This window comes from Electrona antarctica (genome assembly GCF_951216825.1).
Source record: "Electrona antarctica genome assembly, chromosome: 12".
Lineage (NCBI taxonomy): Eukaryota > Metazoa > Chordata > Actinopteri > Myctophiformes > Myctophidae > Electrona > Electrona antarctica.
In genome coordinates, this window is record NC_136793.1 from 13,131,834 (window position 1) to 13,150,861 (window position 19,028).

The 19,028-nt window shown below is 42.0% G+C and overlaps 1 protein-coding gene across 3 annotated transcripts in view; it reads left to right on the plus strand.

The window, feature by feature from the left end:
• The window catches only part of LOC306933371 (uncharacterized protein), a 117,122-nt gene that overhangs the window by 71,988 nt on the left and 26,106 nt on the right, over nt 1-19,028 (plus strand). Inside the window, exons 1-2 of one of the 3 annotated variants that reach the window (XM_079515577.1) lie at nt 12,898-13,146; nt 15,661-19,022. In XM_079515577.1, coding sequence (XP_079371703.1) covers nt 13,110-13,146; nt 15,661-16,094 — 471 coding nt within the window. In that variant the 5' untranslated portion in view covers nt 12,898-13,109 and the 3' untranslated portion in view covers nt 16,095-19,022. Of the gene's footprint in view, nt 1-12,897; nt 13,147-15,660; nt 19,023-19,028 lie in introns of those variants that run through there. The other 2 variants (XR_013791214.1, XM_079515576.1) reach the window with 2 other exon arrangements.

A 19,028-nucleotide genomic window follows, 5' to 3' on the forward strand; every position in this document is an offset into this window, starting at 1 on the left:
GCCGCACAATAGGCCAGAAACGGCACGCTACTATAAACTTTTTCTTTCCTCTTTTTTATGATTGATGCACACATAGACGATGGACCTGAGTCTGAGGGTACACAGCAAGTTATTTTAGGCACCGATGCATGCTAACCCTGTCTGTCTGTCTGTCTGTCTGTCTGTCTGTCTGTCTGTCTGTCTGTCTGTCTGTCTGTCTGTCTGTCTGTCTGTCTGTCTGTCTGTCTGTCTGTCTGTCTGTCTGTCTGTCTCTCCCTCCCTCCCTCCCTCCCTCCCTCTCCTCTCTCTCTCTCTCTCTCTCCCTCCCCTCTCTCTCTCTCTCCCTCCCTCCCTCTCTCTCTCTCTCTCTCCCTCCCTCCCTCCCTCCCTCTCTCTCTCTCTCTCTCTCTCTCTCTCTCTCTCTCTCTCTCTCCTCCTCTCTCTCTCCCTCCCTCCCTCCCTCCTCCCTCTCCTCTCTCTCTCTCTCTCTCTCCCTCCCTCCCTCCCTCCCTCCCTCCCTCCCTCTCTCTCTCACTCTCTCTCTCCCCCCCCCTCCTCCCCTCCCTCCCTCTCTCTCTCTCTCTCTCCTCTCTCTCTCTCTCTCTCTCTCTCTCTCTTCTCTCTCTCACTCTCTCTCTCTTCCTCATCTCTCTCTCTCTCTCTCTCTCTCTCTCTCTCTCTCTCTCTCTCTCTCTCTCTCTCCCTCCCTCCCTCCCTCTCTCCTGTGAGACACCTGTGTGTGAAACTGTGTCATGGCCCCACGGTGGAAACAGGTTTTGTATCCATAAACGTGACACCTCCGGGGATAGATAGCATAGCGTGGCTTTTTCATCCCTTTTAATGCCATTTCTCTGCATGGCTTTCTCTCCGTATGTCTGATGTGATTCCCTGCCTCTCCGGAAAGCAGCCATGAATATAAAACATCCACATTACGCACGCACACGCACGCACACGCACGCACGCACGCACGCACGCACGCACGCACGCACGCACGCACGCACGCACGCACGCACGCACGCACGCACGCACGCACACGCACACACACACACGCACACACACACACGCACACACGCATGCGTGCGTTGTTATTGCTACACTTGTGAGGACATTTAAACATTCTAGGACAGCGATGAAAATTGCTGAATTTAAATTGCCGGAAAATAGCCGATCTATAAGCTTACAACACATCGTGCACTTCCGGACACGTAAACAGGCCCTGTTGCCCTGACCAAGATGGCCACCATACATAGACTTCTATGTAAACAACGATCTTAGGACGCCTTTCTCCTCTGAATACTTTCTCAGACTCAGATTGAGGTGTTTCAAATATTTTAAAAATAGCTTAGGTGATTTAGCTTCCGGTTCACTGTGGGTGAATTTGGGGGTCTTAGGGTCCAAGGTAGCGCCATCTGGCGAGGTTCAAGTCTCAGCCAAAGCACAATAATTGACCTATAGCAAGCTCACGTCCAACAACGCTACCGTTGCGGACATATTGTCTTTAGAATTGATATTTTTCATATTTTTTGCAAGGGAGGGATGGTGCCGAACGCCTGCAGATGAAAAGCAACTCAGGATGCTGTCTTGAGATTGTGTGAATTCATTCCAATTTCATGCTGTTTAAACACGTCTAAATGGGGGAAGATTCAGCAACGTACATTCTGCAGGAAGACTGCTGGGCTGTGCCTGTAGACAGAGAATATACTCGTGTATTGAAATTACAAATATTTTTTTATGTTAATGCATTGCTGTATTTTGGAATTTAGAATATGTTTAGAAATTAGTGAAGATAGAAGATCTAGATTGTGTCACACAAATGGAGCTTAAAGTGGTTATACATTTTTGTAGTTTCGGACTGGCCCTCTGCGTGTCGTGTGTGTATTGTGTGTGTGCGTGTATACTGTACTTGTTTGCGGGCCACATGTGCCTAAAAGTATTTTAACAGAATAGACATTGTGTTTTCCCGCATGGTCCTCACAATAGAAATGGATGTTTTATGGTTGACAACTGATTCAGTGTCAGGATTCAGGCTTACAAGAGGGTATAGGTTAATGGGGGTATAGGTTAATGGTATAGGTTAATGGTTAACCATTAACCTGTAGAAGAACGCAGATCTGCACCTTGCCAAGGCAGTTCTGCTTGTTGTTTTCATGTGTGTGTGTTTTCATGGCAGACCCCTGAACAGCATCTGTTTGGTGAGGACATTGAAGCAAATCGGTTGGTCCGCCCACCCTCTTGAGGCAATTTAAATATAGGATTGAATCAATGTACCAGTAGCAGTTTTGGACAGCTCTAACGCATGGATGCTTCTGTTAAAGTGGTTTGACAGATTGTTATGGTATATTAAGTCATTCCACTGAGGGACGCCTGGGATACCCCTCAAGGACCCCCTGGGGGGTCCCAGGACCCCAGTTTGACAACCACGGGTATGAAAATTAACCATCCAGGACCTTCACACATTTCCGCCTGTCAACCATGCACGCACGCACGCACGCACGCACGCACACACGCGCACACAGTCGCACACACAGTCGCACACGCAGTCGCACACGCAGTTGCACACACAGTCGCACACACAGTCACACACACACACACACACACACACACACACACACACACACACACACACACACACACACACACACACACACACACACACACACACACACCTGATCTACTGTCACCCATCACTGCTTCCATCTCCATTTTACATCAAACCCAGAATTTTCTGCTGAAGATCATGTTTTTTTCATCCTCCTGCTCGTTCCTTTCACATCTGCTTCATGAAAACGCATTCCTGACCGCCACAGTTTCTCACAAACTGTGACGTTCAAATAGCTACTCAGACGTGCCGCTGTTTTACAACAGCTCTGTTTGTTGTTGTCACTTAATATGCACTCTGTGACTGAGAAGCACAACGTTTAGACTGATCATCAGCCATTTTGACAATTGTTTAAATAAAAAAATGTAATCCTAGATCGATCGATAGATTGATAGAATATTGTATTGGCATCAATTTAAAGGACTGTAAAACTGTGAAACCATTATGAATGACAAAATAGATTAAAAGAAGCCCAAGGTTGTCTCCTTTGTGTTCTATTGAAAACACCCAGGCAATAGACAAAACAACGGTGCAAACGAAAGACCATCAGGGGCAGGCCGGCCGGAGGATGGGCTTAGCGAAGTCAATTTGGAATTTGAGTGAAAATGTGATTTAAGATTAAACGTTATACTTTAGTACCACATTTGGGGATTTACATTCTGTAGGTTCCATATATGGCCAGTACATAATTCATTCCATATGTTACCATGCCAAACGTGCCAGCGCTCACCCACCAGTCTGCCGTCACCCAGGCGGATTCCCTCAGGGTGTCTTGACTGGTATAAAACACACAGAATATACACCTGCATATAGAATGTGGATTGTAAGATTGTTTTTGTGTGCATGAAAATGACTCATGGGGTTTGAATATATAGGGAACAAACAATAGCAGTGTATCTGTGCTCGCTGTATCATCACATTAGCAGACGTACGTCACTGACTGTATATGTTTAATGGATAAAGAGCTGCATGGGAGCCTGAGGGAATTGGTGGTGCATTTCTTTTTTCTTTTAAAGATACCAGTTTTCTTTCTCTTCCGTTATGGTTGGAACCACGAACCTGCATGGCCACAGCAGGACGTCAGGTCCGTGCTTTTCAGTGAGAATGCGAGCAGACAACCTCCTATGTCCAAAACTTTTAAATTATCCAAAATTGGCAAAGGTATAGCAGATCTACAGTACAAGCTCGAAACGGGGCTGTAGTATGATCAAGTAGGGACGTTAATTAAAATAAATAATAATAATTTTAAAAGAAATCCAAAAGTTAAAATATGCAGATAAGAGGTTTCTGCCCGACAGCAATAGCAACAACTGAACGTATAACGGGTCTAAACGGGTTATCAGTTCATCTTTAAATGCATTCATTTCAATTATCAACAGTATTTGAAACAGCTTATGATACCATACACTTCTACACATCAACTTAGACATTGCTCACAGATTTACTTTAATATACCCACATCAGTTGGCAAAAAATCATTTATGTTCAAAGCTCCTTGTGACTGGAACAATCTACCTGTCCATATACGTTCAATAACATCTTTTAATTTGTTTAAAACTGTGCTGTCCTCTCATCTTGAGACTACCTGTTCATGTTTTCACTAATTATCACTGTAACAGATCCATGATGCAATGATCCATGTGTTATGTCTACGTTATGTCCATGTTATGTGAAATGTTGTTTTGTTGCAGTTTTCTTTTTCTTTTCTTTTTTTTTCTGTTTGTTTTTTGTTTATCTATGAATTGTATTGTTTTGTCTTGTCTTGTTTTTGTCTGGTTGAATTGTCTGTAAAAAGTGTATTTATGTATGAAGTGTACTTTGTGAATCGCGGACCCCCTTGAAAACGAGATGGTTCATCTCAAGGGATTGTTCCTAATAAAGAACATTTCAGACATTGAGCGGACGACAAGCAGCGCCCGTGTGCTTATGCATGAGCGCCTGGTCAAGCGTTAGGATAAACAAACAGGCACCAGCTATGAACGCCTCTGCTCTGACACGGCAGTTCTAATAATAGCTTTAGTTCTTTATAAACAGTACAACAACACCTCTACTATACACCATTCTAATAGATTTAGTTATTTAGATAAACAGTGAAAGAGGCCTGAGGCCTCTGTGAATGCTGCCGTATCCATCCTACGGGCTGGACCTCAAATGGACAAATTACATCATCTTGCGACGGGCGTTTCTGCTGTTCTGCTGTAAAATATGAACTATTTGTACAATAAATAAAATATTGTACGTGTTTTTAATTTTTAATGTTAGTTATAGAGGGCATTGTGTATTAAGCCATAGAAGCCATGCAGTGCCGTCTCTACAGGGGGGCATTGCCCCCCCCAGATTGGATTTTGTACCCCTCCAGTCCAGATTGACCAGTAGTACCCTACCAATATTTTAATGTTTTACAAATGTTAAATCTATAAGTTCTCCATGATTATTGTAAATATATTATGTTCAAATTAATTGAATAGTTAATAGAAATACAAGGTATAATATATGCATGCAGAATACATTATGCTCAACATATTTGTATTTCTTTGTTTGTTGTTGGTGCTGCTGCTACTACTGGTACCCTACTTGTAGCCTTTTTCAAGCATCACAGTCACTATTTGTTATACATATAGGGGTGCTGATTAGTGCCTGGAGACGGCACTGTAGAAGCCATATATTAGCCAAGGATCCTTTTAAAATATACGTAGATTGCTGACCTTAGAAAACAACTGAGCATATAGTTTAGTATAGGTTGATCTCTACACCCACCCCCTCCTTTCTCTGTTGATGCCACTGAATTTTCTACCAAAACATATTTGTACTGCAATGATTGCATTGCATTGTACAGTATTGCATGCATTTGGAATCGTGGAATCGTGCATTTCCCGTCAGTGTGTGTGTTGGTTAGTTGGTGGTCGGGGTGAGAGAGCACGTGACCTCATCAGGGATGGACCATGTGACATCACGTGACATCAGGGATGGAGCATGTGACATCACATGACATCATCAGGGATGGAGCATGTGACATCACGTGACATCATCAGGGATGGAGCATGTGACATCACATGACATCATCAGGGATGGAGAACCCTGATGTCATCAATTGGCCAGCAACTCTACAGCACATCTGACCTCAAACCCTTAGATCTCCTGTTCTGACATTCCATATGTTGATCCTTCCCCATCCATCCTTCCTCTTCGATGTCTCCCTTTTGATTGATACCTGTCCATTTAAAGTCTTGACGGGCCTGCCCCAAAGTTATTAATGCAGCCATGCCCGGCAGCCAGCTAAAACTAGAGTTCTTAACATGCCGAAAATTAAGATCTTACCCCCCATGCCAAAGCGCCAGCACTCGCCCGCACCCAGGCAGATATGTTGATCTGACCCCCCATTCCAAAGCGCCAGCGCTCGCCCAGCATTGAATTGAGTGCAATGGACCACAATGGAAAACAAACCCCCTGGGGCTTTTTGTTATCCTTTTAGCAAAAACCTTTAAATTAAGTGTCAAGTGTAAGGGTAAAATGTAAAGTTAATTGTAAAGTCAGTCCAGTACCTTCAGAGCACAGTTTTTGAGTGTACCTCATGCTGTGTTTACACACATGCACACGCACACCTCTGAGCATCTGTCCCCAACAATCACAACACTGAAAATAACAACACAAATTAATGTATCTCTCTATTATCCCAGCTGACGGTAACATGCTCCGCTGAAGTGTTTACAGCTTTAAATTAAAAAACGGTGTGTGTGACTGTGTGTGTGTGTGTGTGTGTGTGTGTGTGTGTGTGTGTCCGTGTGTGCATGCGTGCGTGCGTGCAGGGCGTGCAGGGCGCGCGCGCGTTTGTGTGTGTGTGCATTTACAGGGGTGACCTGAGCAAAAACAAATAAAAAAGAGAGAGAACCATGCATTAAACAACCATTTCTCTTGTGTGGACTAAAATGGTGCTCACGATGTCTACTTCTCACGGCCAAGCTACACCCCCCAGCAAACGTTTTTAACTCAAATATGTGCTTCTGGGGGGTCCCTGTATGGCACAAAACATTTTCAGATGGGGTCGTTGGCCAAATAGCCTACATATCATTTTTGGGGTCAAAAGTATGAGCACCACTGACATAGAAACATAGATTTTTCGTATATTAGGATTAGTATAAAATAAGACATTTGTAGAATCTGGTCTCAGTTCTTTAATGGGTTCTCACAATTATATTCTCACCAGTGATATCATGGTGAGAAGTATCAACAGTCATGTTTGTGGTAACTGGTAAGATAGTTCTGCCAACGAGCCCAGGGATATCCGATCATTCTAGCAGCTACAACACAAGGACAAGCTGAACCATAACAAGACAGGCTGTAACCAAAACAATGTCTCTATCAGGCCTAGTGAAGAGTGGCTAAAGCTATACAAAATATCATGTCAAACAGTGTTGTTTTTGGCAGCGAAATTTGATTTTAGTTTTAGTCATAGTCTTTTGAATAGTTTACACTTAGTTTTAGTCACATTTTAGTCACCTGGAATGTTTTAGTGTTAGTCTAGTTTTAGTCGACTAAATGTCATGAGATGTTAGTCGACTAAATCTACGGTTGATTTAGTCGACTAAAATGTATTTTGGCGGGGCTTGATGCCGTCGTAATGACTGTTTTTACACTTGCTGAAAATAGCCGATCTACAAGCTCACAACGCTTCGCGCTGCGACGCGTTGTGGGCTTGTAGATCGGCTATTTTCAGCATGCAACCAAGTGTAAAATTACTTATACTGGATATCTGGTCCACTAGTCCCTTCCTAACATTTTAGTCTAGTTTTTATTTGTCGATATATTTAGTCTTAGTTTTAGTCATCATAGATTAGTTTTTATTTAGTTTCTATTTATTTTTTGTCAATGAAAAAAGGTAGTCGACGAACATTTTTTGTTTAGTTTTAGTCGACGAAAACAACACTGATGTCAAATCAAAATGGAGTTCAAGTACTAGTATCGTTGCTGTCGGGAGACAACCACCTAACTATTTTTTTTAGGTTTTTGATTAATTTGCATAAATCAGTGCTATATTGAACACTGTCTGTGTGTTGCGGTTAAAACAATATTGAACCAATGAAAAGTAATAAAAAGTCCCCCTCATGCAAGTAATTTGACAATATATAAAGTCACAACACCAACTTTGTTGAGGTAGTATTGCTTTGTTTTCAAAATGTAGTTCTTCATTTCCTGAAAAAAAAACCTATATATATATTATTTTTTGGGGGGGATAGACTCCCGCGTGTTCCCGGCTGATACCGACAATAAGCCACACAGAGCATAAATCTCCTCCTGTATTGGCAATAACAGGCGGCATGGCATGGGAGCCGTGTGAGATAAGGCAGCAGATTAGAATAGACTAAACAGAATGATGCCAGAGAATAGTGTTGCCAGGATCATTTTCACCCTTGGGATGAATATTATCATGTATCGGTAAAAGGTGAATGGTAGAGCATGCACTTATGGACTGGGTTACTTAGCAGTTTTAAAAAATAACAGCATTGTAAACATCTCTATGGTTATCAGAAATGCATGGTCACAGGACATATTGCATAAACCAAAGATGAGAACATTTGTTATGATAAAACACTGTTATGCCAGCGAGAAGTATACGTTTGTGCTCCATTATCCAAAAGACAAAGATCTCTACTGTATGTGCCCAACTTCGTTCTGGGATCTTGCCCCTGCACATTGAAACGGGTAGGTATAGAGCAGGGGTTCTGAACCCGTGGGTCGCAACCCCTCGGGGGGGTCGCCAAATTATTTAAAAAAAGAAAGAAAAAAAAAATGCAACTGAATGGCTGTAAAATGGAAATGAAGAGTTTACATATAGTACACATAGTACATGCATACAACCTTCCCTAATGATTATATCTGGTTTCCGTATTTATTTTGTATATTGTCTCTATTATTAAGGTTATTGTAGCAGTCAATTTATATTGGGGGTCGGGAGGGGGTGGGGCGGGGGTCCCGATACATTGCCAAAGCATTTTCGGGGGTCCCCGGCCAAAAACGTTGAGAACCCCTGGTATAGAGGAGTAATATATACAGAATACTGTATGTACTCAAGTATTGTACTTAGTAGATTTGCTATTTTCAAAATATTTTAACACATTTATACTTATGAAACCTTGTGAAACGGGACATAATGAGTACTTTTACTTAAGTATATTTTGATGCCAATTTTCTTGTACTTTTACACAAGTAAATGTGGATAACTGAACTTTTACTTGTAACAGTCTTTTGACATTGATGCAGTATTGATACATTGCACTGAGCACACACACACACACACACACGTACACGCACACACACACACGCCTTAACAGAGGGTGTTTTTGGCTGCTTTTCGGGTCTCTCCAGTGCTTTGTCCATCAAGAGACAGCGGTAAGCAGTGAGGAATGGTCCCCGGGGACCCTGTGACTGTGGAGCCTGATTGTGTTTGCTAGCGTAGCTTGATTGCTCCTCGACAGGGCAACAAATCCCACATGTGACAATTCAATTCCAGCACGGGTTTGGATGGTGTACGGCACCCCAAGCTCCTATTTTGAAAGAAATCCCGGCGCTCATTGTGTTAATGGGGGCCATGGGGCCTGTGCATATAGCTGCTTGTTGTTGAAGTGTAGCAATGTATCATGTCACTGTCTAAGGCAATTCCGATGGCAGCCAGATCCCATGCTGTGTCTTGGTTGCTGCAAATAGCAAATTGAGTACTGAGCTGTGCCTTGTTTTCTTTTCATCAATTATTGCCCTATACAGTATCACATAAAAGCTCACAATGGGTATAAGTGAAAGTTAAAGTGGGTATGTGTGTCCTTGGTTTTTATTAATATTTAATCAATGAAAAATGCTAACAAAAGCTTGAGACTATGAGTATATTTGATCTACTGGAACGCAAGATTTTCTTATTTTCCATTTCCAGAAAAGTAACCGACGTAGGCGGTTTCTTTCCGACAGAGATGAGAAACAAAGCGGTGAGAGCGTAATGATTGGGCGCAGGCTGACATATTGGAAAATATGACCATCTCAAAGCTGACAGCCATTACCCATGTGACCTTTCCAGTCTCAGCTCCTCTTGTCCTCTGTCAAGCTGACTGCAATTTCAATGGACGACAGATGTGTATACATACCTGACAGCTGTGTGTGTGCGTGTGCGTGTGCGTGTGCGTGTGCGTGTGTGTGTGTGTGCGTGTGTGTGTGCGTGTGCGTGCGTGCACTCAGGTGTGTGTGTGTGTGTGCGTGCGTGCGTGCGTGCGCACTCGGGCATGTGAGACATGAGAAATGCATGACTGGTTCAGTTTGGTATAGAGATGTCTTTTGTACCTTGGGAAATATCACAGTAGAAGCTGTTACAATAATAAAACTATTGCAAACGCAAACTACACTATACAGTAGATGGCTTTTCTATTCACATGCTATAGGCCTATATTAACTTGACCTGTGGGCCGGTCCACACACTGGTGGGCCGTGGGGATAAGTGTGCCCAATGCCCATAAATAATATATATATATATATCGTTGTGGTCGAGTGGAAACCTCATACTGTATGTCCAAAACTGCCTATATTCTGTAGACCTGCTATTTTTGAGTGACACTGTAGTATGATCAAGTACAGCAGCGTAACTAGACATATGTGCGTTTGGTTCCCAAGGTTTGGGTCTCAAACTAGTGTTGCTAGATTTTGTGAAAGAAACAAGCAACCAGGTCTATAAAAAAACATGCACAAAAGATTTGGCTTCATGGGCACTTTAAACCAATGCTCATCAGCTCTTTTCAAAACAAAATAATGTTGAGAAAATGTGAAACTATACAAATCTTGTAAGGGGCTCCCTGTAACGTAATGTTTGCAGATGGAGGGAGGGTCCGCGGACAAATACATATTAATTTGGTGGTCCAGCCCAAATAAGCATCTACCCTTTGGAAGCACGCCCAAAACAACTGCAACCCGCAGCTACATTACCAATATGTACGAGCGACTAAACAATCCCAAGACTTGGCAACACTGGTCTCAGCTGAAAAATACAGTTTGTGAACCAATGCTATAGACACCTGCACTCTTAATTGTTTGAGCTGCATTAGCCTATGGAAATGAGAAGCTCACACTTAGTGCCATGCTGTGAGCTTTTTTGAACAGAAGATCTCGAAAGTGTGAGAACTACAGATTTAGAAGACATTTTGTAGAATCGGCCTCTGGTCTTAATTGGTTAAAGTAACGGTTTTGGACATACAGGTTTCCACCCGACATCAACGATTATACTTATAGTAAGAGAAATCTATGAAAATCTGGGAACTAAATCGTTACCAAGAAATTTCTTCACCAATGTGTTTCTAAAGGTGTCTAATAACATGTACTAAAAGTTTGAAATTCAACTCCCATGGGAAATTTGAGTTATTAGCATAATATGTGACCATACCCTTAACATCCTATATAAGACAAAAAAGTCCAAATTTCATCATTCTTTAAGTAACATGTGACATATGAAACTAGGGTGTTTGCATGATTCTGAATTCATTCCAAGCATTAGTTTTGCACAAAAAACACTCCTTGGGAGGAAAACGGCCACACAAACGTGATTAGTGGCAGCGGTGGCCGAACGGATAGCGGCGCGGTCTAGATACCGGAAGGTTCCCAGTTCGAATCAGCCGTCCGACACGTTAAAATTACCACCGCTGAAATGCCCTTGAACAAGGCATCAACCACTACGATGAAATGTGTTCTATGAGCAGGGCCTGGCTGGAAACAAGTTCTTGAGCTTAGCCCAGATACCCTGGGTAAATATAGATTTCATTTCATTTCATTTCATGAGGTCAGCACATTTGGTCAAGTGGATATGGCCTAATTTAGCCCAAGGAGTGTTTTTTGTGCAAAACTAATGCTTGGAATGGATTCAGAATCATGAAATCACCCTAGTTGCATATGTCACATGTTACTTAAAGAATGATGAAATTTGGACTTTTTTGCCTTATATAGGATGTTAAGGGTATGGTCACATATTATGCTAATAACTCAAATTTCCCACGGGAGTTGAATTTCAAACTTTTAGTACATGTTATTAGACACCTTTAGAAACACATTGGTGAAGAAATTTCTTGGTAACGATTTAGTTCCCAGATTGGTCAAATACCTGATAAAATGCCCTTACTATTAGTGTCACGGCGGTGTTTTATCGTGAGACTAATGTTTCAGCCTAGCTGCCGTTATTGTGAGTGTTCTGCCAACTGGGGAAATATTGAGTCCAGCAATTACCCAGTCTTGTTGAGTCGCTCGCCACCTATTCTCCGCAGCTCAATTGTCCCCATTGGGATAATTAGTAATCGTTAAGAGATAGTAAATTGGGCATGTATGCACCGTCACCCAGCTCTGTAGCAGAACACATCCACACTGTACGAGGTGCATCGTTACAGCTGGAGGACAGCAGAGAAGAAGAACTGTTTATCTATACCTATACGTGTCACAATGCATCACATTGAGCTTGCAAATCGGCTATTTTTGCTACTTTAGTGTGACACTGTAATAGTATGACAATGTAGGACATTATTCGGTGGGGGGGATAATGAATGAATGAATGAATGAATGAATGAATGAATGCATGCATGCATGAATGAACGAACGAACGAATGAACGATCTTCCGGTCATGCCACCATTTTGGCACATCCCATATGAGATTGTATGAGACATTACACACAAAGAATTAACAACTGGCATTAACAATCTTCCCTGTTGGTATTACATCCTGCCGTGTAACATACCAAATAGGTAAACATGCATGCAGTACAATACATATGTGAACAAATGAGATATGTGAGACAAATAATATGCCCTTTTACATGTACCCTCCTCCGCATCCACCAGGCCTTTTCAAGAAATTAAGCAAATGGGAAAAAAGATCACTGTCTGTCTACCGTAACTAGCTAGACCAAACTTTCTAAGAGTCAGTCTCCTCTCTCTCTCTCTCTCTCTCTCTCTCTCTCTCTCTCTCTAGCTCTCTCTCTCTCTCTCTCTCTCTCTCTCTCTCTCTCTCTCTCTCTCTCTAGCTCTCTCTCTCTCTCTCTCTCTCTCTCTCTCTCTCTCTCTCTCTCTCTCTCTCTCTCTCTCTCTCTCTCTCTCTCTCTCACACTGCCTGGACTGGGCCTGAGATACTGCTCACAGTGCCCTAAGATAAGGTCCAAGGCTGCACATTCCTGGATGATAACGGTGCAATGGTCTCATTTCTCTCTCTCTCTCTCTCTCTCTCTCTCTCTCTCTCTCTCTCTCTCTCTCTCTCTCTCTCTCTCTCTCTCTCTCTCTCTCTCTCTCTCTCTCACAGCCTTTTCATTTCTCCCAGATGAGCTGTATCGAGGGCTGTAAACCACGCAGGATTTGGAACGCCAGATGAATAGAACTTATTTTATACTTCTTATTAATTTGGCGAGATTCAGGGTTATATATAAACACGTCCAGGACTGTAGCGCAGGACATCCAGCCTCAACAACAACAGCCGTCCTAAAGTTTTCCATCGCTGTGAGAAGAACAGTGCTGTAGCAGCGAGCCATGCAGACCGCCATGTTGAAATCATTATACGGAATAGGTATGAACTATTCTACTATGTTCACTGTAAACATTTATTCTAATACGTAGGCCCTATGTACTTTTGTATTATGTTACTGTAAACTTTTAGTCAAATAAGTATGCTCTTTTTTACTAGGTTCACTGTAAACATTTATAGGAATGTACTGTTTTATCATGTTCACTGTAAATATGTAGTTGAATATAGTGGGTCTCCATGACAAGGACCCCTTTGAAGCAGCACAATATATGTGGGGATGAAGCAGGCACCCCCACATATATTGTATCAAATTGTGCTGCAGATTAAACTTTTTCATAGATGTCATAGATACACTGTAAACTAACCTGTAGTCATATCCTGGTTGATATGAAAATACTCTGGCCATTACCTCTGAAACTACGAGTGCTGTCTATAGTTTTTAAAAAATCACACCCGTGTGAACTGAGTGGTGCAAGGTCTTATATAGTCTGATCAGCTATGTCAGTGACGTCACACACTAACCATAGCAACCATGCTCACCTGTGCACGGACAGGTACAGTTGGAGGCCATCGATATTGTCCTTTTCTTTTTGCTGAGGTTTGCGTGATCTGCGCAAAAGGACAGTTAACCCATTGAAAAATAGCAGATCTACAAGCTCATAGCGCGCCACTCGGTGGCGCGCTATGAGCTTGTAGGTCTGCTATTTTTGAAAAATCGTGAAAATATTTATTTCAGAAAACTGGAGGATTTAGAAGGATTTTTTAAAATTTTGAGGTCAGGCCTAAATGGGTCAAATAATAAGGGACAATATCGGTGGCACCCAACTGTACAGGTACACAAACATACAGACAAAGCTGGTTGTTGGAGTGGTTTGCACCACTCAAAAACATCCAATGTTTGGATGAGATTTGTGATTTTTCACCCGTTGGCGATCAACATACTGTAGTGTATTAGGCCTACCGTTTCTGGCGAAAGGTCAACATTGTAAGAAAGCTCATGCTAATGTTACAGGCCTCAAGATTGAGTTGCCTGATGGCAGAAGATATGTCCTATGTTGTACAGGGAAAATATAGACAGGAGATTTATGTTGCGTTCTTCAAAGCAGGCTGAAAGCTGTCTTTATTCACAGAATCTTATTTTCACTTTTCTCTCTTTTTCTCTCTTTAAATTCAATCATATTATACATTTTCAATAGTCACATATTCATATCACATATTCTCAATAATCACATTTCACAATTTACCATAAACTGTTACTGTTGGCATACCCAGATAGCAAAATATGGGTGAAATGTGGTTAGGCAGAACTATTGAATCCACTTTGAAACCCGACATTACAATTTACAATTTAGGCATTTAGCAGATTTACAGAGCGATTTACATTAAGCAAAAACAAAAAGCATGGGAATACATCACATATATAAAAAGCATTTATCAAGACACATGCGTAAGCTAAGAACGTAACTAGAACATATCTATATATAATGACACTATACATATAAGCTATACATATATATTATACTATGCTGTACTGTTATTGTGCTGTCTACATGACAAGTCTGTTTCAAATGCTATCTAAGTCTAAAAAGTGCTGCGTTTGAAATTATTGAAATTATACAAAAAGTGGTCGGTGACTTACATGTTGAATCAACGTTTATTCAACCATAACTGACACTATATCAATGTTGATTCAACCACCATCTAAATGGGAATCTACATTCAAATTTTACATTACAATATTAAACTTTTCTAAACATAATACTGTATAAACACATAAAATGATTACTATGAGAAGTCCATTAGAAAGTGTTTTTCACCAATACGTTTCTGCTGATATCGTCTACTCTACATCTTAACAGACCATTAAAAGAAAATGCAACATCGATACTGTACTGAATTACTACAATTAGCTTGTTCAAAATTACCTTACATTACCATATTTCCCAAATAAAATATGCACATATTTCCCCTTAAGATACAGTATGTCACTGAGGAATGTCCATTTCCATTAGAAAATAACTTCATACTTGACGCTTACCCACAAACACCAGCATCCCTATTCTGGGGGAACGTTCACCAAAAATCAAGCCGATCAACAAGCTCACCATTCATCACAAAGTGACACACTGTGAGCTTGTACATCTGCTGTTTTTGGTGAAGATAGTTAGGGTAGATAGACCCTCTTTACCCTCTTTACAGTTATTTCTCCATTTAAGTGGTTTAACTGAAGTTTAACTGATATTGATGGAATATCCTGAGGCACCCACAGCACCCAAACCCTGCACTAAACACAGGTAGGAGTGCCTCCCTGGGGAGCTAGAGCCCCTGGTTGAAAACAAGAAACAAGAACAGCCTGAAGTATTATAGTATCCATGAAGCAGATATATGGCAGGAAAGGTTTGTTTGCATCCATGAAGGTTTACATTTTCGACTCCTTTTGACTGTAAAAACTAAAGTCTGTAAGAACAGTCTATTGAACAGTCTTGTCCTGTAAACCTTGTACTGTATGCACAAGGAAAACACATTCAGAGTGTGGTGTGGTATCTTTCTTTTCAGAAAAGAAGCCCGCCTACCTGAACGGGACGTTTGCTGCTGATGGGTACATGAGGGACTCGTACTATGACAAGTGGGAGGTTATGTCCCCTGTTGTCCTATCCGTGAAGGACATTAAGCTCATACTATTCGGCTTTATGATTACAGGTCTTCTGCTAATTGGCTTGAGCATTGCCCTTCAATATCGGAAAATTGCTAAGATGGTAGCACTTCAAGGAGGACCAGAGGTGGCTGTCAAGATAATCGAGCTGAGCAGAGTGGTGGGAGCTCAGACTGTGGCGATCACGGAGCTATATCGCAAGCAGGACACCATCTTGGAGAGACTCATCGCCCTACAAGAAACGCAAAATCGCAAGATGGACACCATCTCGGAGAGACTCATCGCCCTACAAGGAACTTTGTTGAGGGCCAAAATGGACAAAAGAGAGGAAGAATAATTGTATTCCCTCGCTCTAAAAACCAGATTGAATCTGGCAACATTTTCCTCCACCCCCCACCCCTTCTTCATAGACACCTGTTGTTGTGACTCCGGGCTTAGGCCATGATCAAGGCCGTCTCCATAGCAACTTGCTGTGTTATCGCATTGTCACACTGCGGACATGAGAAAACGTGACCTGGCACACAATCCGAAATAATTCTTCAGGCCTACTCCCACATAAACACATGGGTCCTCATTCACAACGGCGTTTACGCTCATACCGTTACGTAACGTGAGCGGAGCGTGAGCGGACAGGCATTTACGTCGATTCCCACATTACGTGGGAATTCATGAACTTCAACGTGAACTTGACGGTGACGTCGGATGGTCGGAATCTCCGCTAAAAGCTGCGCCACCTCAGAGGGTCGTGTACTGCTTGCGTAGATTTATTCAGAAGGCTTTAGTCTTCATGCTGACTCAATTAAAAGTCCCCAAACCTCAGATAAAATATGTAGGCATGTGTCAACATTGGTCAGCACATAAAAAAAATGATAGCTTATATAAAAGCCAAGTATCACTTATATATGCCTAAATGCAAGCATTCTAGAGGCAGGTTAGCCTAGAGTCCCATACAGAAACTGCCCCTGCAAGCCCGACACCTTTTTATTTATTTATTAGGATATTTCTAGCATGCGCGATTGCGCTGCTCACTTGACAGCTTTCTACTCGCAGTGCAACGCGTTGTGAGCTTGTAGATCGGCTCTCGCGGACTCGCGCTGCATGTTAAAAAACAAACTCACAATTATTATAAGAACATACACTTATCTGCATTCTGCACTGTACGAATCCAACGTTGTTTAGTGTAGTAATGCCTGCAGTAGGCCTATTGAAATTGTTTTGTTATGGAGCTCCTTTGAGTCACACTGTCGGTGTGTGTGTGTGTGTGTGTGTGTGTGTGTGTGTGTGTGTGTGTGTGTGTGTGTGTGGACAGTCCAATCTGGGTGAAATTCACATTGGAAAATGAATATAACGGCGAGGCTGGCCCGGACAGAACAGATTATTTCTATGGTTCACAGACATGCCGGTCTGACAGACAGACAGCAGTCACGAGGGCTAATTAGCCCTATAAAAATATAGAAGTCCACATTATTGCATCAGCGCGTGCAATTCGGCCAGTCATAGTTTGAAGCCAGTGCACCTTAATTAATTATAATATGGGGAACTTATAGCTAGGCTGTAGGCTACTACATTGATCTCATCATGAGATCAATCAAGTTTGGTGCCAAATGTCCCGTGAATCATTTTAAATATGACGACATCATGAAATTAACCTGCACTTAGATCTGACAAAGAGGAGGCTACCCGCCGTATATGGTTGAAAATGTAAATAGCTATAGGCCTATGCCTACGTGTCCATGATCAGAACAAATCCATTCTCCACATGGCATTCAGACAGATGACAGTGAGATGATATTAATCTATTCCCCGCATGAATCAATGCAGCTCTGATAAAAATATCGGATATATGTTTTACCTCTGCAAAGGTGTGAGTGAGCAATTGTTCAATAGAAAAGAAAAGGCTTTATAATATAATTGCCAAGTATAGGCTAGCTTGCTGCCTTGGTCCCGAACTTAAATAAATAAATGGCCAAGCTGCATTTTATACCGTAAGTCAGCTTGCCATTGCTGTAGCGGTGCGGAGCAGCGTTCACCGTTTTGTAAGCTTGGGAAAATTATTTATATAGTTTAATGGTAGGCTATAGACAATATAAAGAATCACGCACAAATGTAATGGTATATGGATGTAAAAAAAGAGACTGCAGGTGGTGGTCGTCGCTCCGGCGCTTGACATGGTCAGATCATTTTCTTTTAATTTCCTGTCCTTTGATGGATTGAGTGTCAGTTTGTACAGTTTGTATGGTAGGCCTATAGTGGTATACTTTATACAATGGTGCAAAAACTTGTTTGTGGTCCTGTGGAATTAGGAAATTAATAGAGGGCTATATTCATGATATATCTGCACAGCACTGACTGACCGCGGCAGTATAGCCTAATTTCTTTCCAGCAATCATTTTTATTTTAATTTGTGAAGCCACTATACTGGAAAATATCATTATTTTGTTGCATTCCGTCAGGAGGACCTCTATTTCGTTTGAGCTGTAATGCCTATAGTTCTTTTTTGTTTTTTTTACTGCTGTCTGCTGAGTCATGCTTGACGCCTTTTATGGTGTGAAATGGGGCGTGGATCAATGCAAATGAAGTTATCCGCTGATTTTCCGATCATTTGGCACCCGCTCGCATTCACCTGCGTACCTCACAACATACACCTGCGTACCTGTGGTACACACCGCTCTTTGAATTGCACGGCAAAACAACGTTGCGTGATCGGACGGAATTTCCCGCATCTGTTTACGCTTCCGTTACGCTTCCGATACACTCTGACGTATTTCTCCTTTGTGAATGAGGACCATGGACTTTAATGAACTTACAGACATACACATCCACATCCACATCCCTCTGCATACACCTGCCTTCGCACCCCAACCCCCCCTCCACCCTCCTTCCCGCACTGGGCTCTGCTTTTTTTCCTCCTTCCTTTGGAAGCAGTGTTTTTTTATGTTTTTTAAAAGTCACTACAAGCTATTCTCTCAAAATACACCAGAGAATGCACACTGGAGAGAAGCCTTACTGCTGTGACCAGTGTGGAAAAAGATTCACTGAAAGTTCTATGCTCAGACGACACCAGATAATTCACACTGGAGAGAAGCCTTACTGCTGTGACCATTGTGGAAAAAGATTCAATGCTTTGTCTACTCTTGTGAACCACAGGAGAATTCACACTGGAGATAAGCATTACTGCTGTGACCAGTGTGGCAAAAAGGTTCAGTCAAATGTGTCACCTTAAGGCCTCAATGCGTGTGTGTGTGTGTGTGTGTGTGAGAGAGAGAGAGAG